Genomic DNA, 23,904 nt, shown 5'->3' on the forward strand with positions numbered 1-23,904 from the left:
AGCCTTCCAGTGCACACCTTCGCATGAGCTCCTTCAATGGCGATCTGTCCTCACGCTTCTGCCCCTGGCTGTAGTCTTTTTACATAGGAGAACTCACAAAGAGGACAATCAAAGAGCTCAGCTTGCAAGAGATCCCTGCACAACATAGCCATCCAGATCTGTCCTGGAATTCTTGTTTACCTGGCTGGCTAATGCTATTCTGGTCTGAACAACCACATGAATGTATTCCACAGAACTCAGTACCCCTGCTTCAAGGAATGCCTCACGTCAAACGTGTCCAGAGCCAAATCCCCAAACCTTCCTCTCCCACTGATTTCCAAAGAGCCACTTTAGAAAACAGGGAGATCCTCCAGAGCAGCTTTCAATCTAGCTTAATGGAGCTATAACTGGAAGAAAAATCCAGAAAGCCCCAGAGCTCAGGCAGAAACTATCGAGTCCACACAAGAGACTGTTTGGATCTCAGGCATAAGTGTGAAACTGGAAGGCACCCCAATGGGTCACCTACTGCAACCCACTTAATATGCTGTCCTCCACCACTTGCAAAAAGGATTCAAACATGGGACAGCGTCCAGCCACCATTCAACTGCCACAGGTCAGACAAGGTGCTAAAATTACTCGAGTTTTTCAAAAGCGGAAGAGAAGATTATGTCATTACTCAGATCCTGTAGACAATCTTGTCCCACCAGGTTCCCACAGGGCAGAGATTAGGAACACTGAAAGCTGCCATACACTGTGCAGTGGTTAGAGTGTTGGACTACGACCTGGAAGGCCAGGGTTCGAATCCCCACACAGCCATGAAGCTCACTGGGTGACTTTGGGCCAGTCAGTGCCTCTCAGCCTCAGAGGAAGGCAATAATAATAATAATTATTATTTATTAATGGTAAACCACCTCTGAATACCGCTCACCATGAAGGCAGTCCATTTCCATTTCACTGTACAGTCAGACCATTGGTCCACCTAGCTCAATATTGTCAGCACTGACTGGCAGCAACTCTCCAGATTTCAGAGAGGGCTTGTTCCGGAGATGTCAGAGACTGAACCTGGGACCTTCTGCATGCAAAGCAGCTGCTCTACCGAGGAGCCACAGCTCTTCTCTGCTTTGCATATAGAAGGTCCCAAGTTCAGTCCCCGGCATTTCCAGCTAGGGCTGGGAGAGGTCGGTGACTGCCACTCCGTGCAGACAGTACTGAGCTAGACGAACCAATGGTCTGGCTGGGCATCAGGCAGCTTCCCAAGTGGCGGTTTCATAAGCGCAAATCCTGCATGTATTGGCTAGCCTAAGGTGGCCCATTCTGCTTTCGAGAAAGCATCATCGGTGCCCAAACAGTGCAAACCTCATGGGCCCTTGAACAATGCCTGCTTGCTGGGAAGTAAGCCCGGCTGCGTCCAACAGCGTTTCCTCTCTAGCGGGTGGGTTTGAGGAGGGCAGCCTCAAGCGTCACGTGTGAAGCCACTCACCACTCAAGACCGGTTAGGGCCACTGGCCTTTGCCCAAATCATGCAACCACCCAAAGGGAATTGTGTAAGTAGGCAAGCCGTGCATTTACATCGATCAACATATGCAAATGAATAGGGGGGGAGGCTTCCCGCCTGGGGGAGGCAACAGCCCCCCCTTTGCTTTAAACATGAGCGGGCGGAAGGCGCCTGCCCCCCTTTCCCCCGCTTCAGCGCGCTCGGCGCCCCGATTCCCAGAGCCGCCGCTCACCTCGGCCTTCGGCCTGTTCTGCAGTAGGTGCTCCAGGTACAGGTCGGAGAGCGCCGTCTTCATGCTGCTCACGCTGTCGCTCCGGCCAGATTTGAGCGTCATGGTGGCGTGGAAGGGGTGCCCAGCGCGGGTAGCTCAGCACCCCGAGGTGGGAGTGAGGTGAGCTGGGGTGGCTCGGTGTCGCCCGCCCCTCGCCAGCTGCCGGAGGAGGGCTCCGCTTGCAACCAGCAGGGCGCGATCGCCGTCGAGCCGCTGCTGCTGCTGCTGGCGCGGGCTACAGCCGCGAAGGGAAAGGGCTGCCGAGTCACCGCGCGCCGGCCAAGGCAGTAGAGGGAGGGCCGGGCCCGCCCGCCGGGAGGGGCTAAGAAGGGAGGTTCTCTGCCCAGCCCACCGTACCACCAGCAAGAGCCGCCTTCGTCCCCCTCGCCGCTTAGCGGAGCCGGGTGCTGGGCGCCGGGGACAGCGGTGCGCGCCTCTCCAACGTCGCCAAGGCAAGCGCGCGTCCGCCGGCGCCCCCTCCTGGCCAAGCCGAGGCGCCTCTTGGCTGGCTACGCGTGCCGCCACCGCTTCGCTCGTCGGAAACGCCAGGCAAAGGCTGCGCGAAGTTGAAGCGGGCTGGGCCTTTCCAGCAGCGGTGTTGCTTTTGGAAGCCAAGAAGCGACGTCCCCTCACTTACCCAGCGGCAGGGGGAGCTGCTTTCGGCCGACTCAGGCCAGTGGTCCATCAGCCTCGGGAGTGTCTGCGCTGACTGGCAGCGCCTCGCCAGGGACTCAGACAGAGGTGCCCCCCCAGCCCTTATTTACTGATTCATTTATTTTATCTATATCCCACCGTTCCTCAAAGGAGCTCATGCTTGTCCCCTTCCCGATCTTATCCTCACAACAATACTGTGAGGTAGGCTAAGCCGGGAGACCGCGACTGGCCCAAGGTCACCCAGTGAGCTTCATGGCCGAGCGGGGATTTGAACCCTGGACTCCCAGGTCCCATTCTGGCGCTCTAACCACTACACAACACTGGCTGTCATTGACTAGAGGACTAAAGGAGGCGGTATTCCTTGTGGAAGAGCCCTACCTCAGCGGTCGGAACATAGGAAACTGCGTTATACCGAGTCAGGCCATTGATCCAGCCATCTCAAGTCTTGTCTACACTGACTGGCAGTGCCTCTCCAGAGGCTCAGACAGAGCTTCCCCCCCCCCAGCCCTCTGTGCAAGGGCCTGACCTGGGATGGTTTGCCTCCAGGGCAGGTGCTCCATCACTGATCCACACAGAGATTCTATGATCTTTCATGGCTGCTGTGTGGCAGTCAGAAGTTCAACTAGTGAAGCTTTCCCCCATCACTTTATTACCATACATAGGATTCAATATAGGAAGCTGTCTTACACAGAATCAGACCTTTGGGCTGTCTAGCTCAGTATTGTCTATACTGACAGGCAGTGGCGATCCATAATTTCAGAGAGGGTCTCTCCTAGCCTTGCCTGCAGATGCCAGGGACTGAAGCTGGGCCTTTTGTATGCAAAGCATGTGCTCTATCACTGAGCCACAACCTTACCTGCAGTCAGTCCCACTCGATTTCATGGGGCATAGAAAATTTTTCTATTTATTTTTGATGACCTCATCTCTTTTTCTTTTCTTTTCCTTTGGGAGCAACCTAAGAACCACTGTCTATACAAGCATTGCTCCATGTAAAACATTTATTCAAATACGACAACGAAGGTAGTTTGTTTGGTTTCCCCCTGAATGGTCAGAAAAGGCAGCGTGACCACCCAGGATTTTCCTGGGATTACGGATGAGGCTGAACTTTTCCACCTGGGGAAGGGCCACTGGGATCTTCAGAGGGATGGTAGAAAGATAGTGATCGTTTCTGGGAGCATCTCCTCAATCCAGGAGGACTCTGGGAAGCCAAACAAAAAGGGAGAGCAGATCACTAAATCAATGAAGAGCTTCTAATGTTGTCATCTTTCCCTTTTGACTTTTTTCCAGCATTGATGTTGTAGAGTTGCAAATAGTTGCACCAATTGAATTTCTGCCTGGCGCAGAGAACTTATTTACTGCATTTTTTTTATCCACCCTTCATTGCAAATGCAATTCTGTTTCCATTTCAACCCTCCTTATACAGCCTGATAGTAAATTCTGTTGCTACAGATGCTACGTTATCCAGTCTCTCTAATCTGGCCACTTTGGAAGGGGTGTGTGCATTAGGCTTCATTTCTTTCCTTAAATAATTATTTATTTCCATGAAGTCAAGGATTCCACATGAAGTCTATTTCAATACGTTAAAACAAAAAGACATTCATCATAATTAAGAAGATCATTATTGTTTATAATACACATTTAATTCGTTTAGAATCTCCAAAATAAATTAAGAAGATAATGTATTATTATAATACATTTTCTTTTGATGATTAATAATAAAATTGCTAATTAAAAAGACAATCATGATTTAGAAGATAAACAATAAGACATTTATGTTTTAGATTCTCCAAAATAAGAAGATAATTAAAAAGATGATGATGGCCTATCTTTATTTTGAAGAATCTAAAAAAATTAATGTGATTGTTTCTCTTCTTAATCCTGATTATCTTCTAAATTGTTGATTTTATTAAAATAAAAAATGTATCATCATAGAAATTATGATGCATTTTATTTTGATGATTAATAAGGAAACTGATAATCAAGAAGATGGAAATGGACTGTCTTCAAGTCGATTCCGATTTATGGCGACCCTAGGATTTTCATGGTAAGCGGTATTCAGAGGTGGTTTACCATTGCCTTCCTCTGAGGCTCACAGGCAGTGACTGGCCAAGGTTACCCAGTGAGCTTCATGGCTGTGTGGGGATTCGAACCCTGGTCTCCCAGGTCGTAGTCCAGCACCTTAACCACTACACCACACTGATAATCAGGATTAATAAGATAACACACATTTAATTCAATCTGTTAGATTCTCCATTATTAGGAAATAAATTAATTCCTTTGAGTTCCTCAAGACTCTTTTAGGTTTTTCAGAAGTCATAAAGATACAAAAAGGTGATAAAGTGCGGGGGAGAGGGGAGAAAATGAAAAGAAGGAAATTAATGACTGTTCCTAAGATAGCATCCGTCTTATACCTTTATGTGAGCCTATGCTACACTGAGGGAAAGTGTGTGTGTGAAAGAGAGATAAACAGGATAAAATAGATTACCCAAGAAAAATGGAAACACCCATAATTATGAAAATACACCCTCAGAAGAGTGATGGCAATGCTCTTTATTTCACAGACTCCTTCCAAACCACACAGTGCTGAAAATCAGCAGAACTTGTTCCCAAATACATATGTATTCAGCTGAAAACACAATGTGACCCACATCCTTGTACTCTGAGGGAAGGAAAGCCTGCTGATGTCTTTCTTGGGGACATTTATTTAGTTATTTCATTTAGGAATCACTTCCCATGAAACATCCTGAAGCGAAGAACAATAAAAAAACTTATATAAATACAACTGCAAATCCAATACAAATAAGGATTGGGGTCATGTTCACACCAGACATTTATTCCACTTTTATTCCACTCTAATCAGTCATGGCTTTCCCCAGAGAATCCTGGGAAGTGTAGTTTGCGAAGGGTGCTGAGAGTTGTTAGGAGATCCCTCTTCCCCTCACAGAGCTACAGTTCTCAGAGATCTCTGGGAAGAGCGACTGACTGTTAAACCACACAGGGAACTGTAGCTCTGTGAGGAGAACAGGAGTTTCCTAACAGCACCCTTGACAAGTTCCCAGGATTCTTTGGGAGATGCCATGACTGATTAAAGTGGAAGAAATGTATAGTGTGAATGTGGCCTGGGATAAAAATCTCTACTTAAAGGCTTGTTGGAAAAGTCTTACAATGGGCATCAAAAAGGTAATAGAAACAGCACCTGTCTGATATATAATGGGAAAGAGTTCCAAAGGATAGGTGCCACCACACGAAAGGCCTGACTCCAAATCGTATGGATAGATCTCTTGATAAGATGGCATCTGCAGGAGGCCCTCTCCTGCAGAATGCAGTGATCAGTCGGTTATATAAGTGGTGAGATGATCTTTTACGTATACTGGTCTTAAGATCATGTATAGGGCTCTGTACACCGGCACCAGCTCACTGAACTTAGCCTGGTAACTAATTGGTAGCCAGTGTTGCTATAATAATTATGGCCTTTTGTTGCAAATCTACAACTGCCATTTCACATCTGCAGGAAAGTTTAAGCCAAGTGTGTTCCCAAGTTCCCCAAATCTTCCAGAGCTCTCTGGGCCTTGCTACCACCCTGGGATCATTGTGGGTTATATTTCAAAACAGACAGGTTCCTCCCCGCCCCCATTGCCCCACCATTTGGCTGTGTGTTCCTCCCACTCTCTCTGTGTGTGCTATTTAAAGCTGACAACCAAAAAGGCAGCATTGGCCAACCGCCTCTGAGAGACAGGCATCTGACTGAATTGCGCAAGGAGATAGTCTTAACTGAGGAAGGTCAAGCTTTGGACATCTTAAATTACTGCATGTCATTCAGAGAAAACAAAGTCTGCATCTCAGAGCAGTAGATGATTCTAGGAGGGAGGCTGTTGGCGCCATCAGGGCTGGATTTTGGGGCAGATGTGCAAAGCCCCACTCAGCAGTATGAGCAGAAGGGACTCCAAGCACAGCAGGGCTGGAAAACTACATTTTGAAATCAAGTAAAGGAATGGACACCACCTTCCCATAGGGAGGGCATATAAGACCAAGAAGTCCAGAGTCTAAAATTACCTAATGGGCTTTATCCTCCACTGTCATCTATCAGCAATCGTTCCATCAGGCTATGGGAGAGGGAAAGAGATGGAACAGCTGAAAGACCAGCAACCAGTGGTGGCACCATATCATTGGGGCAGTGGGATCTGCTCCGGGTTTTAGTTTGAACTTTCAAGGAGCTCCTTAAAAGTTCGGACTAAAACCCGGAGTGGATTCCACTGCCCCACTGACATGGAGCCACCGGCTGCCATAGCCAGCAAAACCTGGCTTCCGCTCTCCAAATGTTTCCATTTCAGCTGAGCAGTTGCAAGGGCGCTTCCAGACTGCTACCACTTTGTGGGTGGGATTCAATCACATACCAGCCAATTCAGGTTGCACCATTAAGGATGAGACAAATACATGGAGGATAAGATTGTCAGTGGCTACTAGCCATGATGGCTATGCTCTGCCTCCATGGTTGGAGTCTGTATGCCTCTGAATACCAGTTGCTGGAAGCTGCAGGAGGGGAGAGTGCTCTTGCGCTCAGGCCCTGCTTTTGTGCTTCCCGTCGGATCTGTTCCCGTAGAACAGGATGCTGGACTAGATGGGCCACTGGCCTGATCCAGCAGGCTCTTCTTAAAGTTAGCCTGGAGCTCTCGAGGAACAAACCCATTTCCCCAAGAGATCAGACTCTTTTGCAATAAGGAAAATAATAGGAAAATACACTGGAAAGTAGGATCATGCTTGCTTGGCACAACTGTGTATAACAACCCCATGAAGAAAATAGGATGAATGCTCAAGAAGTGGACGATGTCAACCAAGAGGGTTTCCAGACCATCTGTTTATTGATCATTCATCCTGACTTGTTTTCAGGGAGATTAGACTACAACCATTTAATGAGCTTTCACTCTGATTTGTTTGTGTGGAGCTTAGATGGTGTTGCGTCAAAGCAAGTGTTTATTATCCCACACTTCTAGTGCCTTTTTCCAACACTTGCCTCACTGCAAAAAGTATTATCTTTTTGGGAAGCGGGTTTGTTGTGCAAGACTTCCCAATCAGCCATAAATGCACAGCCTGGACTTGCTGGTATGGGATTGAATCCCACCCAAAAACAGCAACTGTGGAAGCGTCTTAACCTCCTTGCAAACGTGCAAGCAAATCACCCCCTTCTAATCCCTTTCCCTTTTAGTTCACGCCTGTTAGAGTGGAAGCCTGAGGCCAGGGGCTATCTTACCATTGATTAATTGATTGTAGTGATGGCTGGTGGCTCCATGTCAGTGGGGCAGTGGAATCCGCTCTGGATTTTAGTTCAAACATTGAGGTCATTGACAGTTTGGACTAAAACCCAATGCAGATTCCATTGCCCCATTGACATAGAGCCACCAGCCACCACTGATTGATTGATTGATTGATTGGATTGATTAAATGCACAACAGAGACTGTTTTCTGGCTAGCTTCTTATCTGGCCTACTAAAGGTTTCTGTGGTACCTCAAAAAAGAGAAGGCCATGCCATAATCCTCTCTCCCCCAAATAAAACATCCTAAATCAGGGATGGAGAAGCTGTGGGCCTCCAGAGGTTGCTGGACTCCCAAATCCCATCAGCCCCAGCCAGCATGGCTGATGGTCTGAGATGATAGGAGTTATAGTCCAGCATCTGGAGGGCTATGGATCCCCCATTAAGGATGGAACGATCTGTCAATTTCAGTTCACTCCAATTCTCTTTTTTCAAATCTTAAATTAAGTTCACATTTCTGCAATAATTTGCATTTTTTTAAAAAAAATCCTCATGACAATTCTTCAGATTTTAGTGCAAATTTCACACATTTTTGTATGTAGTTTTGACTAATGCAGATTCTTTTTGCAAGCAATTTCCCCTAATACAATGCATTTTTGTATGTCATTTTCATTAATAAATTCATTTTATGCACCCTTTCCAGTAGTATATGCATGTTAGTAAACATTGTATAGTTGGAGAACTGCATCTCCATGTTTTTATATATTTATATGTTTTTATATATGCATGTTTTTAGAAGGATGGCTGTGTTTCGAATCTCATATTGTTTCAGAAATTGCAAATTTTATAGATGCAGCTTTCAATGGGAACTGAATTGAATTTCTTCCCCATTCCTATCCCCCATCCCTACCCTAGTTAAAACATTAGGAGCTAGACCTAATCCCTTCCATGCTCCTCACCAAAGTCCCCAGTACCATCCCAGAAGTTCCCAGGACTTACGTGGCACAGCAGAGAAGCGACATGATCACCAAGATGACTGGAAAGGCATACAGAGCCGCTCTGGGAAAGGAGTGGTAGACATGAGACCAGAGATCCTCCAGGTAATCTGACAGCCAGGAACGGCGGACACCTGCAGAGGAGAGAGAGGAGACCTCTCAGCATCAGTGAAGACACAAAAGAAAATGGTGATGAATCCAGCAATGTCAAGTGAGAGCAGGCCCAGCTCTTAGAGACAGCTTGTGTGACCACTGCTCCTGGCAAGATGGAATAACTTATATGGCTTTACCCTCTACCAGAGCTGGTACAACCGCATTTGGAATATAGCTCTATCAGAAAAACTAACGTGCAGCACCAGGGTGGCACAAGCCCTGTCTGAGCCAGACACCTTCAAAGGGGTTTGGTTTCCTTTAATTCATTTTATCAATGCCAATGGAGGCTGGTCCAACGGGATGAATGGGGCACTGTCCCGCCAACCTCAGCCTGCTCCCCCCCTCCACTAGGGATGGATCTGTCAAATTAGGGTTTCTTAGTTTCTCATTTTTCCAATCTTAAATTCAGTTCTCCGTATTTCTGTAGCAAAGTGTGTTTTTTATTTTAAAAAACTCATGAGAATTCTTCACTGCAATGTGAATTTCTCCTAATAAACTGTTTGTATGCAGTTTTGATTAATGTACACATTTTTGCAAGCATTTTCTCCCAACAATGCATTCTTGTATGTTATTTCTACTAATATATTCATTTTTATGCACATTTTCCCCTAATACTTGCATCTTTGTAAACATTGTTTCAGGGGGAACTGCACTGCAAAATTCAGGTAGGCTGTGTTTCGGCCACATCAGCTTTGGCCCATGCAAACTATGAAGTCCAGCAACATCTGGAGAGCCACAGGTTCCCCAAAATAGCCTAGCAAAACTTCTTGATCTAATTGTTTTAATTGCTGTTTTAAATGGGTTTGTTTTATTCTACATTTTAATTATGGATGTTTTTAATGTTTTGGTGGGATGTTTTTATTGTGTATTTTAATGATGTACAGAGTTTATAATGGATTTTGAACTTGTAAACCACTTAGTAGCCATTTTGGCATGTAAACAGTATATAAATGAATAAATAATAACAAAAGCGATTTCCCTCTGAACACAGATGATCTTGTGACTACTGTTTTTAAAAACTTACGGAGAATTTTCTGGCCTGAATCACTTTGCTTTGTGTTCTCCCGCAGAGACAGAAGATGCCTCCTAAGTTGTTTCAAAACACTGTGCCTTCTAAACCTGTTGAGAGCAATGAGCGCATGGGACACCCTCACAGGGTTGTAATCACCCTGGATGATGGATGTTGAAACTGCCAGGCATAGCATGTGGACATGTACCATTTCATGCCATGTGAGATCCATTAATTTCCTAGGCCACAGGGATTCTCTTGAGTGTCAACACTAACATAGACACACATACAAACACACACCTGTCTCTGAGGTTGGAAGAATCTGAAAAATATAAGCACATAGAGGAAGTGATAACATGCAGCAACTATTACCAGAGCTTGGAAAAGTTACTTTTTTGAACTACAACTCCCATCAGCCCAATCCAGTGGCCATGCTGGCTGGGGCTAATGGGAGTTGTAGTTTTAAAAAGTAACTTTTTCAAGCTCTGACTATTACCAGCTATATTGTCATTGAGTCAGTGTGGTATAGCCTTAGAGATTTTGACTAGGCTCAGGAAGACTCAGGTTCAAATCCCCACTCGGCCATGAAGCTCACTAGGTAGCATTGAGCCAGCCATTCCCTCTGATCTACTTCACAGGGTTGTTGTGCAGATAATGTGGAGTGGGGGGAAAGGAAAGAGAACCATCTATACCACCCTGTGTTCCTTGGATGGGGTGAGAGAAGGTGGGTAAGTTAAATATCAGAGCCATCAGCTAGTCCTGCACATCTGTGCACTTGATGGCTTCTTCTAATTGTACAGGTGTGCCAGAGTTGTTAATGCATACGTGCAACTTGTATTTTGAACACCAAGGGTTACACAAATAAGCTGTGCACAGAAGTAGTGGGTTGTATGATAGCACTCTTCAAGTACATGAAAGGTTGTCACATAGAGGAGGGCCAGGATCTCTTCTCAATCATCCCAGAGTGCAGGACACGGAATAATGGGCTCAAGTTGCAGGAAGCCAGATTTCGACTGGACATCAGGAAAAACTTCCTGTTAGAGCCATACGACAATGGAACCAATGACCTAGAGAGGTAGTGGGCTCTCCAACACTGGAGACATTCAAGAGGCAGCTGGACAGCCATCTGTCGGGAATGCTTTGATTTGGATCCCTGCATTGAGCAGGGGGTTGGACTCGATGGCCTTGTAGGCCCCTTCCAACTCTACTACTCTATGATTCTCTATGTTCCATGATATGTGAGAAAGGCCATGGCTCAGTGGTAGAGCACATGCTTTGCATGAAAAAGGTCTCTGGTTCAGTCCAGCTCCAGATAGGGCTGGGAAAGACTGTTGCTTAAAAACCTGGAGAGCAACTGCCAGTCAATATACCAGTACAGTAGTGGCAAATTCAGAAGTGCAGGGTCCCTTCACGATAGTCACACCACACCCACTCACAGCCATGCCCCCTTTTCCACATTCTCTCCGTGTAGTCTCCAAGTCCATATTCCACTGCAAGAGATGTCCCTAGTAGTCAATCGGCATGAAAGGGGAGCCTGTGTGTTAACTGTTGAGAACAGTCTTCTCAATGTCTTATCCATCTCCTTTCATTCTGATTGGCTCCAATCAGCACAAAAGCACAAGGACTCTTAGTGGCTAACATGCTCCCCTTTCATACATTGGGACCTGCCTGGGACTCTGGTCCCAAAGAAGTGAAGGGCCTACGATCCCCCTGCAACCCCAGATGATGACACCCCTGATGGACAGTACTGAGCTAGGTAAAACCAATAGTCTGACTCAGTATAAGGCAGGTTCCTATTTTCAGGCCACGCAAGAAGTGTAGCTCACTAGTAGACAAATCATTTGTGTGCAAAAAGTTCCCCATTCAGTCCCTGGCATCTCCAGGTACAACTCCAGCATGAAATTCAAGAGAGCTGCTGCCAGTCAGCGTAGACAATACTGAGCTAGATGGACCAGTGGTCTCACTCCGTATAAGGCAGCTTCCTTTGTGCTCTACCACTGATCCATGGTCCTTTGAACAAAGGCAGCTAAATGCAGCTCTGTGTCTCAGGGAGCCTAAGGCTGCAAACCAATACATGTCTACTCAGAAGTATTTATTTATTTAATTAATTATTACATTTATATACTGCCCCATAGCCAAAGCTCTCTGGGTGGTTTACAGCAATGAAAAACAAATATACAAATTTTAAAACACAAAAACAATTTAAAAACATTTTTTTAAAAAAAGACGTGCTAAAATGCGTGGGAGAAGAGGAAAGTCTTGACCTGGTGCCAAAAAGATAACAGTGTTGGCGCCAGGCACACCTCGTCAGAGAGATCATTCCATAATTTGGGGGCCACCACTGAGAAGGCCCTCTCCCTTGTGGCCATCCTCCGAGCTTCCCTCAGAGTAGGCACCCGGAGGAGGGCCTTAGATGTTGAGCGTAGTGTACGGGTGGGTTCATATCAGGAGAGGGTTCAATGGGACTTACTCCCAGGTAAGTGCGTATTGGATTGCAGCCTAAATCATCAGGATTTATGAGTCCAATCAAGGTTTGGATCTTCCAACACTTTGCATGCTGCACTTAAATTCTAGGGGGATCAGCATACCTGCCTACGATGGCCAATGCAGCAGGGTGAGTAATGTCAGATGTATTCCCCCCACACACACTTCATTGTGGATCTATGGTTTCACAGAACAAAGGGCAATGTTCCTTGAATCCAGAGATCATCACTGCAAATTAACAATTTCACTCTTTCCAGCATCCTTATTCTACTGAGAGGATCATGCTACAGAGACACCATTTGTCACACTCACTGTAGAGGCAGCCACTTCACAGCCCATTAATCATTTAGTGGTGCAGAATGAAAGTTGCCCCTCCTGAGACGGGTCTGATTTAAAGCAGTATTTGGCTTTGGAGCTTTTATTCCTGAGTTTTTGAAGGTGTTTGGGAATCTATCTAGTTTTATGATCTAGGAGACATTTTGCAATTTCCTTGCTCCCTGCCCCCACCCAAAGAAAGTCCAGCTCATCATAATGTACACATACACACGTTAATATGCACACTAGCTCTGCACTTGCAACAAGGCAATCACAGAATCCATACCAGGGGCGTAGTTGTCTGGGATCGTGTTACTTTTTTGGGAGCAGGGTTCCAGCCAGGTCCTTATGTATGAGACAATTAGCATGAAAAGAGAGGTGTTCACTGCTGAAAAGAGTCCTTGTCCTTTCATACTGATTGGAGCCAATCAGAGCGAAAGGAAGTGAATCAGCCACTGAGAAGACTCTTCTTAGTAGCTAACACAGACTCCCCTTTTATGCTGATTGGTTCCTAGGGACATCTGTTGTAATGGAGCATGGACTCACGAGAAGACACAGAGAGCAAGGGAAACTGGGAAAAGGGGTGTGGCTGTGAGATGGTGTGGTATGACTACCATGAAGGAACCCTGCAATTCTGAATTTGCCACTACACTACTGATCCACACACAACCCTTCTGACTGATAACCACCAGCAGGTTTAAAGATTTTGTAAAAAGTTGAACACTGAGCAAATTCCTAAATTATTGAGATAACAAAGTCAGCCCTGGTCAAAGGTCACATAAGTAAATCCATGTTCTTGGGACCAAACACAACATCCTGTAATCCAGATGCTATTGGAGACACCCACCACAACCAAGCCCAGCCTTGGAGATGTCCTGTATGCTTCCAGTTTCCACATGGAACCTGGCAACCTTTATGACATCACGGCTCTCACCTCTATGTGAGTACTGAGACTTGACCTCAAAAGGCACTCCTGTATCTTTAATTACAACATTCCTGGGAAGATCTCCAGCACAGTCCTATACATGGCTACCTAGAAACATGGGTGCTGTTAGGAGGTAATCCACAGGGCTGAGCCCTAGATCTTTTGCAATAGGCCTCAGATTTCCTGCCCCTTTCTCTCTCTTTTTTAGACACCCCCTCCAAGTTTACATAAACAGGGCAGTTAGGTACACTCAAATTCACAGTGTGGGTGAGACTGTAGCCACCCACAATTGCAATTTCCCACATCTATATGTAGAAATGAGTATGCATACATTTGATACAAGTTTGTGTCAGGGGCCTATGACCCGAGTCCTTTAAGTACATGCCAACACCCCTGTTCAGAAGTTAGTCCAACTGACTTCAATGGGACTTACTCCCAGGTAAGTGGCTATAGGTCTGCAGCTTAATTTATTGAGCTGCTATACTAATAAAACAACCCCTTTAGTCACAATGGCTCTGAAAGCAGTTTACATAAAAAACAAATGACAACAATTCACAATAGCTCTATAAATAAATAGTGCTGGACTAAGACCTGGGTTCAACCATGAAGTTCACTGGGTGGCCTTAGGCAGCTCCCTCTCAGCCAAACCTCCCCCAGCATTGCTTAATTTGTTTGCTGGAATAATAAGAGTCTTGTTCTTTAAGGACGTCATTATCTCTGTGTTGGAAACAGCTAGACGAGTGATAAAAAAAGATTGGCAACTCTGCCCTATTCCATTATGGAGTGTTTTACAATCATGTTTCCCCAGGCAACAGGACGCCAGCCAGCAGCCAAGACTCCAGTGGACATGGTCCCAAGGTAGTCCTGTGCCCACAGTGGCTGCTGTTCCTTCACAAATGCCAAAGGACCACTTGTATCCAAATGGATCTAATTTGGCCCTAAAATCAACATCAGGGGCTCACCCTACTCTCTTGCCTATTATCCAAAGATCTGATTGGTGGCTAACAAGAGGGTTGTTTGTTACATTCAACAAGTTTACAATCTCTGTGTTGCTGTGTACACGAATAGTTGAGCTGTACAGTTATTCACATGTAACATTCAACGAGGACAGGGCCTTTTCGGTGCTGGAGCCACAGTTGTGGAACTTACCTCCCCAAGGAAATCTGCCAGTTCTCCAGCTCTCACTTTTTGACATGCGGTGAAAACCATCTTTGCTCCACAAGGCTTTTTATGCCGGTTCTTCTGTTTAAAACTTTTTCTCCCTCCTTTTCCTCTTCATCTTCTTCTTACCATTATCATTTATTACCCACCCTTCACCTAGAGCTCCCAGGGCAGGTTACAACAATTAAAAAATACACCAATACAGCAATTAAAACAACCTAAAACTGCAACATCACACAAATCACATTATGTATTTGATAATTGTTCCTTTCCCAACTGCTTTTCTTGCTAATCCTGTATGCCACTTTGCAAAGAATTTCTTTCGAAAGGTGGTGTATAAATGGGGAAGAAACTCAGATAATAAATCAAATCTGCTTTGCCTCCCCAGTTATTCTGAGGCTTAATCTAGGATTCCAAGAGCTTGTGGAAAATAACCATGAGCTGGGAAGAGGCCTCCCTGGTTAATTAATTATTATCTGCTATTAATGCTGACTGTTTTCACCGCTGGGACATTTCAATGCTGGGAAAGCTCAGGAATCAGTCAAGGGAGGAAAACAAGAGGGGAAAGTACAGATCTTAATGAGACAAGTGCTCTTCAATCATGTGGTGCTGTTCTGTGACAACACACACAAACTGAAATCTGCAAACAGAGAATGGCATGAAAAATGCTCAACATGCACAGTTTTGTAACAGTATTCAAAGGTGTCTTCTGCTGATGGAAGGACATTGGAAAACAATGCTTAAGGTGATGGAAGTAGCTCTTATGTAATCCCCAGAGGGAAGTGATTTGATAGGTTTACTCACCATCAAGATGGAGTCACTGGCTTAAATGGTTTGAAAAGAGGAATTAAAAACAAATATTTGGAGGATAAGGCTATCAACAGCCTTTACTATGCAATCAAAATAGTACCTCCAGGTTCTATCGCTGAATTTCAGTTGTTCTGGAGCAACAACTGTTGTTCCTGCATGTCCTACTTCTGGACCTCCTGGAAGCATCCGATTTCCCAACTGTGGAAAACAGGATAGTGGACTAGATTGACCTTTGGTATGACCTAGCAGGGCTCTTCTTACATTCTTATGGAGCAAATTCTATTACAGGGATGGGGAACCAGTGTCCCTCCAGATGTTGCTGGAGTCCAGCTCCAACTCCCATCATTCCTGACCATGGGCCATGTTGGGTGAGGCTGATAGAGTCCAACAACATCTGGAGGGTCCATCCCTGTTCTACTGGCTTCACCTCTTTCTGTCTATTAGGATTCATTCACAGTTTCTATCTCAAGGGGTTTTTCACCTTTTACCCACTGATGCTAGAAAATATTTTTCCATCTTACCCACCCTAATTCTATGCATGTATATAGTCCAAAATAGATTATACTGAGCTCAGCAGGGCTTGCTTCCAAGTAAGTGTGCTTAGAATTGCAGTTCAAAGGCCAGACTAAACATGGCATTAGTGACATGATTGCAGTTAACGTGTCTTATTTTTAACATTTCAATAGCAGCCACTGAGACCCTAGACAAGACCAGGATCACCATGTGGGGGAAGGGTAACCATTTCCTGGCATACCGTGGTCTGGATGAAAATCCAGTGCTTGGAATGAACTAGTTTGGTCCTAAGAATCATGATGGAGGGCTTGTAAGCAGTGGAGAGTCCTTGAAAGTTCAAATGAAAACCTGGAGTGGATTCACTGCCCCACTGACATCGGAGCCACCAGTCTCCACTGCTTGTAAGAAATGATATGTTATAATCAATGCAGAGCAATTATTATTTTTTAAAAAAATAGCATTGGACACATCTGGCAAGTACACTGTCATAATATTTTCTAGTGATATTTAAATTTGTTTCTTATGTTACAAAAACGTTATCAAAAATATACGGGTAACGGTAACTTTTTTTTTTTCTGAAGTGTCAGTAATATAATCATGTTGCATTTGGCACAGCTCAGGTGTGGTGCACCAGGCCTCCTGAACGTTCGCTGTGTTGCCAAAAGGCAGGTTCATCCTTACTAGGCCACTTGCTGGGTGTCACAGCCCAAAAGCTCCATCCTCAGCGCAATGTGATTATTCCAGCGGACCGGGTGTATCCTCAAATATCGAGCAAAGAGTGGAGGGTCTAGGAGGTTCACCACTGGGCTGAAATGATCTTGATTTCCCTGGAAAATCTGAAAGGAGGGGAAAATAATAATTGATTCTTCCTTCAGCCTCTGAAGCTTTTGGGACAAGAGACCGAGGCATGCGGGGGGGGGCAGGCTTGCCCCCTGACAGAACCCAGACTCCCCCCCTTTTTAAAAAAAAAAAAAGTGGGCTATCAGAAGCTGCCCACAATGGCCACATTCACACCATACATTTATTCCATAGTTACTCCACTTTAAATATACATGGCTTCCCCCAAAGAATCCTGGGAAGTGTAATTTGTGAAGGGTGTTGAGAGATGTTAGGAAACCCCTATTCCCCTCAAAGAGATACAATTTCCATAATTTTCTGGGAAGAGGGATTGACTGTTAGGCCACTCTGGAAATTGTAGATCTGTGAGGAGAACAGGAGTCTCCTAACAACTCTCAGAACCCTTCACAAATTACACTTCCCAGGAGACTATGGGGGAAGCCATGACCGTTTAAAAAGGAATAATAATGGAATGGTTGTATGGTGTCTGATATAGTGTTGGCTCACACTGGAGATTGCCATTTTAATTTCCCACAATGTTTTTTTTTTTAAAAAAATGCTTAATGTATCGGTTGACTTAAACAAGCAAATAAAATTGCCTCCCCTCTCCCACCCACCCAAAAGACACAACATTCAGGTGAGGAAAACAGAGAAGTCATCACCAGCTGGGATAAAGAGAAGCCTGTGATACCCCAGAACTGTAGGCCCCCATTTACCTTCTCCTTTCCATCTTGGAGGACAGAAGCCCAGCGCTCACCATCCAGGCTGCTTGAAAGAGAAAATTCCCTCACAAACATTTTGGTGAAGGCAGCCTTTGCGCCTTGAGTCACCACCCCCATCACTTTCATGGTCTTCTGGAACTTCACCTGAAGCCACTCCGCTGAGCTGTCCACCTGTAGAACAGACAGAGAGGCCTTCAACGCCAGCCATTACAGCTGCCCTGGAGCACTTCTTTAGACCTCCCTGGTTTGCCCCATTTTGACTTCAGAGCTGGGCAGTGTGTTGGCCAACCGAAAATAGCAGATTTAAAGTGGTGGACGGGTAAACATATCGATTTCAGTTTTTCTCGGTTTCCCATTTTTTCAGTCTTAAGTTCGGTTCTCTACATTTCCATATCAGTTTGCGATTTTTTTAAGTCCTCAAGAAAATTCGTCAGCACTGTCATGCACATTCCTCCTAATGCACACATTTGTATAGGCAATTTTGCCAAATATACACATTTTTGCCACACAGCTTTCTCCAACATAATGCATACTGGTAAGTTATTTTCATGAATATAGGCATACTTTGCCCTAGTATATGAATTTTTGTATACATTACTGGCTGGAGAATGGCACTGCAAAATTCGGAGAGGTGCAAATTTCAACAGGTGGCTATGTTTTGCTTTGTGTATTATTTCAACAAGTGCAGATTAGGTAAGTTTGCCCTTAAATGCAAAGTGAGGCCCCATCTGTGCTACACATTTAAAGCAATATCATGCCACTTAAACTTGGCTCCCCAAACTCTCCTGGGAACTGTAGTCTGTTAAGGGTGCTGAGAGTTGTTAGGAGACCCTTATTCCCCTCAGAGTGACAATTCCAAGAGTTTCCTGGGAAGAGGGATTGATTGTTAAATCACTCTAAGAATTATGGCTTTCCTAACAACCCTCAGCACCCTTAACAAACGACCACTCCCAGGATCCTTGGGGGGAAGCCATGGCTGTTGAAAGTGGTATGGTACTGCTTTAAAGGTATAGTGCAGATGGGGCCCAAATCAAATTTCTTCCCCAATCATACCTACCTATGCCTTGAGGTCATCCACAGAAGCCTTTCTCTTAGTGTTCCCACAAGCTGAGATATAGCAAGTGGCCACACACACAAAAGGGCCTTCTCAGTAGTGGCCCCTCAGTTATGAAATGTCCTTCCTAGAGAACTTCATCTGGCACCTATATTACTATCTTTTCAGTGCCAGGCAAAACCTTTTTTATTCTCATAGGTGAATTTCTCTCCCACCCGTAGTTTTTATACATACATACAAAGCAAAGTCTTTTTACCATTCAAAGACACATTCCAGCCAAGCAAAAGAACTCAAGGATGGTATAGAGCAAGGCCAGTGAGGAGTGTGGCCTTGGGAGTGTGTAAATCCAGGATTGCACTGCACATGGTCCATCACAGACAGAACTCCAACTCCCATAATGCCTCACAATGCTTTGCAACAATCAGTTAACCCATTCATCTGCTAATCATAACATGCTGAGTAATCTAGAGCAGAGATGGAGAACCTGTGACCCACCAGATGTTGCTGGTCTCCAACTTCTATCATCTCTGACCATTGCCCATGCTGGCTGGGGCTGACAGGAGGTGTCATCCAACAACATCTGGAGAGCCACAGGTTCACTGTCTCTGCCTTACGTCTTCCCTGCCCATACACAAAAAATTACCTTTGGTCTCCAAGCATTGACTCTCCCATTCAAATTAAGCCGAGCCAGAGGGGGAGACCAGGTAGAGAAGACACTGTTAACATAAGAAGAGGCTGAGATCTGCTCGTTGGAGATAGCATTGCTCTCCATTCCCAGTGGCATGGAGCAGCCTAGGAAAGAGAAGGGAGAGACAAAGTGACCCTCACTTACCGTCAATAGCCCATTCTTTCCCACACATTGACGTTGGAGGCCCTCAGTTCCGAAAGTGACCTTATGGCCTAGACAATTTGGGCCCAAAGTACCTTAAGGACTCCCTGATTTCTTATGCTCTGCCTCGATCAGTGAGGTCCTCTGATGGGTCCTACATGCCTCTGAGGTTTGGCTGGCCTTTACAAGGGAGTGAGCCTTTAGCATGGCAGGCCCTGCCCTGTGGAACTCCTTGTCAACAGAAGTTCATCAGGAGTAATCCCTGCTCATTTTTAGACATCTTCTCTAAATTATTCAGACAGGCCTTTCAAACCTGATATTCTTTGCTCTTACTGATGTGCTTGACATTTTTTATTGTAAACTGTTTTAGGTTGTATACCACCTGGCAATATTTTCTATGAAAGTGTGGTTTATAAATATTTAAATAAATACATTACTGACTTGCTTTCCAGTCGTTTGGAAGCCAAGGGTTATATCCAGTGCTAATCCTACTCAGTGTAGACCCAATGAAGTTAATAACTATGACTAACTTAGGTTCATTAGGTTGTATTCAGCTAAGTTCTACTTATTGTAGACCCACTGAAATTAACGGGCGTACGTTAGTGTTGTCCTTTAATTTCAATGGGTCTACACTGAGAAGGACTTAGCTGGATGCAACCCCAAGTCCTATGAGGAACGGTTGAAAGAGCTGGACATGTTTACCCTGCAGAAGAAGAAGATTAAAAGAGAGACATGATAGCTGCTGTCAAATATCTGATGGACTGTCATGAATAAAAAGGAACGGACTTGGACCACATTCACACATAAATGTTATTACTCCACTTTAAACAGTCATGGCTTCCCTCAAATAATCCTGGGAAGGGTAGTTTGTGAAGGGTGCTGAGTGTTGTTAGGAGACCCCTATTCCCCTACAGTTCCCAGAGTGGTTTAACAATCAGTCCCTCTTCCCAGAGAACTCTGGGAATTGTAGCTCTGTGAAAGGAACAGGGCCCTTCACAAACTACACTTCCCAGGATTCTTTGGGGGAAGCCATAACTGTTTAAAGTGGAATGATAGTGGAATAAGCGTATGGTGTGAATGTGACCTTGTACTCTGTTGCTCTAGACTGAGGACAGGAGAAGAGCTAATGGGTAGAAATGAAAGGGAAACAGATTTCAGCTAAACATTAGCAGAATTTGACAGTGGAACAGGGCCACTTCAGGAGGTGGTGGACTCTCCTTCCATGGGGTTATTTAAAGATGGGCTGGATAGCCATCTGTCAGGGATGCAAGAGTTGCATCTTGTACAGCAGAGTCTGCACTGAACAAGGGGGTTGGAATAGATGGCCTCCAAGGTCCCTTCCAATTCTGGAACCCTACGAATTCTAAAACTATGAAGGAAGAGAGGCCTCACTGCCGTACTGTTCAGGTCGCATCCAAGGAGCTCCATGCGCAAAGTGTTGCGGATGCTGAAGTGTGTTGGGTGGAGGCGGATGTAACGGGCTAAAATGGGAGGGTCAAAGCGGTTGTCTTTCACGCCTGCTGCATCGACGTTCCCAAAGAATATCTGCAGGCGAGGAGAGAAGAGCACAGAGTTGTGATCAGGGGCTTGGCAGAGCCTGCATGGAATCCACACACTGGTATTGAAGGTAAGCGTTCCATTTAAAAGCAAAGTAAAGTTTTTGGAAACCAAGAGCTCAATCGCATGCACTCTTTAAAACATTAATATAACTGGCACAGTAAGGGAAGAACCATAACTTAATCGTAGAGCACATGTTTTGAACGCAGAAGGTTCTTGGTTTAATTTCAGAGATCTCTGGGAAGAACTGGGAAAGACCCCTAGGGCAGCCTTTCCCAACCAGTGTGCCTCCAGATGTTGTTGGACCACAACTCCCATCTTTCCTGACCATTGGCAATGTTGGCTGAGGCTGATGGGAGTTGTGGTCCAACAACATCTGGAGGCACACTGGTTGGGAAAGGCTGCTCTAGAGAGCTGCTGTCAGTCAGTGTAGACTTTATTGAGCTAGTTGGCCCGATAAAACCAGCTTTCTGTATTTAACTTGTTTTCTGCTTTGATGCAAGTAATTTGGAAAAAATGATTGCAGGGTAAGTCTTCTCTTCTGCTTCGACTGTTTTCCCTCCCACAGTCCAAAATTACTTGTACATTACTGCAGGGGAAGCTGGTTCATTAGAGCAAGTGGGACATTGTCCCACCAGTCTCCTGACAGCCAAGCCCCATCTGCCTGCCTGCCTTACAACCAATAAAGAGGCCCCTTTGCTTGTCATTGCTCTGGTTCCATCTACTGCTGTTCTCCCTGCATTCCACCCTACCAGTGGGCATCAGCCACCGCTGCGTTACTGTATGTGCAACAGCAAAATGTGCATATCTTAAACATCTGAATACGACATTTTATTTTCCTTTGTGCTCTTTTCCCTTCCACGTTCCTTGCTGTCTGCCTTCTGGTTAGAGAAGGTTGCCCCCCCCCCAAGACACTCACCATTTGGGAGCTGGTAGCGTTGCCTCTGTAACTCTTCCATTTCTCTCCATCCCTGCTATAGAAGATGACAAACTGGGAGATGTAGAGGCTGGAGAACTTCTGCCGGGCTCCTTGCGTCTTTACCCCGTGGAGGATCTGCGGTCGTAGCAGGTCCACCTGAGCAATAGAAGGTGGGAATTCACTTCGACTGGGATAGAATCATAGAATAGTAGAGTTGGAAGGGGCCTAAAAGGCCATCGAGTCCAACCCCTGCTCAATGCAGGAATCCAAATCAAAGCATTCCCGCAGATGGCTGTCCAGCAGCCTCTTGAATGCCTCCAGTGTCAGACAGCCCACTACCTCTCTAGGTCATTGGTTCTATTGTCATATGGCTCTAACAGTTAGGAAGTTTTTCCTGATGTCCAGTCGAAATCTGGCTTCCTGCAACTTGAGCCCATTATTCCGTGTCCTGCACTTTGGGACGACTGAGAAGAGATCCCTGATCTTTGTGAGATACAAGAGCCAGAGAGAGAAAGATGCAGCTACGCAGGGGCAAAATGATGCTGAGCTTAGGAGAGCACATGCTTTCAGAAGGTTCCTTGTTCAGTCTTTGGCAACTCCACACAACCCCGGGAAAGACCCACGCCTGCCATCTAGGGAGGAGAGGCTGATGTTAAGCTAGATAGCCTGGCTCAATAGAACACGCCTTCCCATACAGAAGAAGGCAGCTTCACGTGTTCCTGGAAGAGACAGGTCATGCACACACCCCAGCATGACTTGATGACTTGATGACTCAGCATCCCCCTGCGGCTGGCTTTACTTACCTCCTGAATTCCTCCCTTACTGAATTGAGCCTACCTGGATCCAAGAGTTCTTCTGGGCAGTACTCCAGGCATTGATAGATCCAGAGTTGTCCAACCTGGCCAGACTGGGGACCCAATGACCTTGGACAGAAAAACAGAGGAAGGGAGATTATGACTAGATTAGAAAATGGCCGTCGTTATAGAAAAATGGAGTTTGTTTATTTTGTATTGGAACAACAAACCACAAGGCTCGGTGAACCTGTATTCTCTGCTGGAGGGAAGCCTAAAAGTAAGTCAATGGAATAGCAAAAAAATAGAAAAAATTGGGAAATGATTATGACTATTATGTTTTCCTTCCCTCTCTCCCCCCTCAGCACTTGTATGGATATTTAAATATATTTAAAAGTTTGATGATGTGACTATTCATTAGAAAACTAAAACTGTATTTATAATATATTTTTTAGAAACCTTATAGTATTAAATCTAGCTGTGTATGTTGTACTACATTGTATTAAACACCTTGGCAGATGCTTACCAAGAACAATAAAATATTTAAAAAGAGGAAGATGGGCATGGTTACATAGGGAGCCAACATATTTCTCTCAACAACTGGCTTTTCCACTTGGTCCTAGAAGCATTAATAGATAACCAAAGCTGTTAAGGCTGCATACACACTAATCCATTTGTAGTACAAAAATGTAATTTTTATCAATATGGAATTATTCATGTTCATCCTCAACATGCTGCTTTCAATCTAGAAGACTGATTCAACATCCTGCAGTTGATTCCAGAATAAAATGCCATGTGTACCCAGCCTTAGACCTCCTTTAAGAAATTAAACCATCCCAGGTGGGCTGAGGCACAGCCTTTTAGGCCAAAGGGGATTAAAGTACTTCAGAGCAACAAATGCAGTTAAACAATTTTTTTTTTGCATTTAGGACAGTGATGAATGCACTAAAAATGGGGGATAAACGATTGATTGTTTGAAAGATGTATAATCACCACCTGAGCAAATCAGGATGAATGTTCATTGTTGTGTAAACTCCCCACAAACAAATCAGAAGGAATGCTTGTAAAAAGTGAGCATCACATAACCTCTGCATACACTCTGTGCAGGTAAATCAGGATAAATATTCAATAAACAATTCATCTGGAAGAGTCCTCTGTCCTGCCATACAGCACCTGACATTG

At 45.1% G+C, this 23,904-nt stretch overlaps 2 protein-coding genes and 1 long non-coding RNA gene across 8 annotated transcripts in view; all 3 read right to left on the bottom strand.

The window, feature by feature from the left end:
- The window catches only part of MPP1 (MAGUK p55 scaffold protein 1), a 43,901-nt gene extending 41,885 nt beyond the window's left edge, over positions 1 to 2,016 (bottom strand). For 2 of the 3 annotated variants that reach the window (XM_061598240.1, XM_061598239.1), the window contains exon 1: positions 1,707 to 2,016. In XM_061598240.1, coding sequence (XP_061454224.1) covers positions 1,707 to 1,808 — 102 coding nt within the window. In that variant the 5' untranslated portion in view covers positions 1,809 to 2,016. The remainder of the gene's footprint in view (positions 1 to 1,706) is intronic. The other variant, XM_061598241.1, reaches the window with a different exon arrangement.
- Positions 2,017 to 3,370: 1,354 nt separating this feature from the next.
- Positions 3,371 to 15,089, bottom strand: LOC133371478 (uncharacterized). Its single transcript, XR_009759328.1, has 3 exons — positions 14,679 to 15,089; positions 8,648 to 8,777; positions 3,371 to 3,597 (listed from the first exon to the last, which is right to left on the bottom strand). It is a non-coding gene; the product is annotated as an uncharacterized LOC133371478 (long non-coding RNA).
- Positions 15,090 to 16,504: 1,415 nt separating this feature from the next.
- Positions 16,505 to 23,904, bottom strand: part of F8 (coagulation factor VIII) — a 71,111-nt gene continuing 63,711 nt past the window's right edge. For all 4 annotated transcript variants that reach the window (XM_061598980.1, XM_061598979.1, XM_061598981.1 and 1 more), the window contains 6 exons: positions 22,769 to 22,854; positions 21,932 to 22,087; positions 20,856 to 21,000; positions 19,270 to 19,418; positions 17,567 to 17,743; positions 16,505 to 16,849 (listed from right to left, as the gene is read on the bottom strand). In XM_061598980.1, the coding sequence (XP_061454964.1) occupies positions 16,694 to 16,849; positions 17,567 to 17,743; positions 19,270 to 19,418; positions 20,856 to 21,000; positions 21,932 to 22,087; positions 22,769 to 22,854 (869 nt within the window). In that variant the 3' untranslated portion in view covers positions 16,505 to 16,693. The remainder of the gene's footprint in view (positions 16,850 to 17,566; positions 17,744 to 19,269; positions 19,419 to 20,855; positions 21,001 to 21,931; positions 22,088 to 22,768; positions 22,855 to 23,904) is intronic.

The sequence above is a fragment of the Rhineura floridana genome, chromosome 16 (genome assembly GCF_030035675.1).
Source record: "Rhineura floridana isolate rRhiFlo1 chromosome 16, rRhiFlo1.hap2, whole genome shotgun sequence".
Lineage (NCBI taxonomy): Eukaryota > Metazoa > Chordata > Lepidosauria > Squamata > Rhineuridae > Rhineura > Rhineura floridana.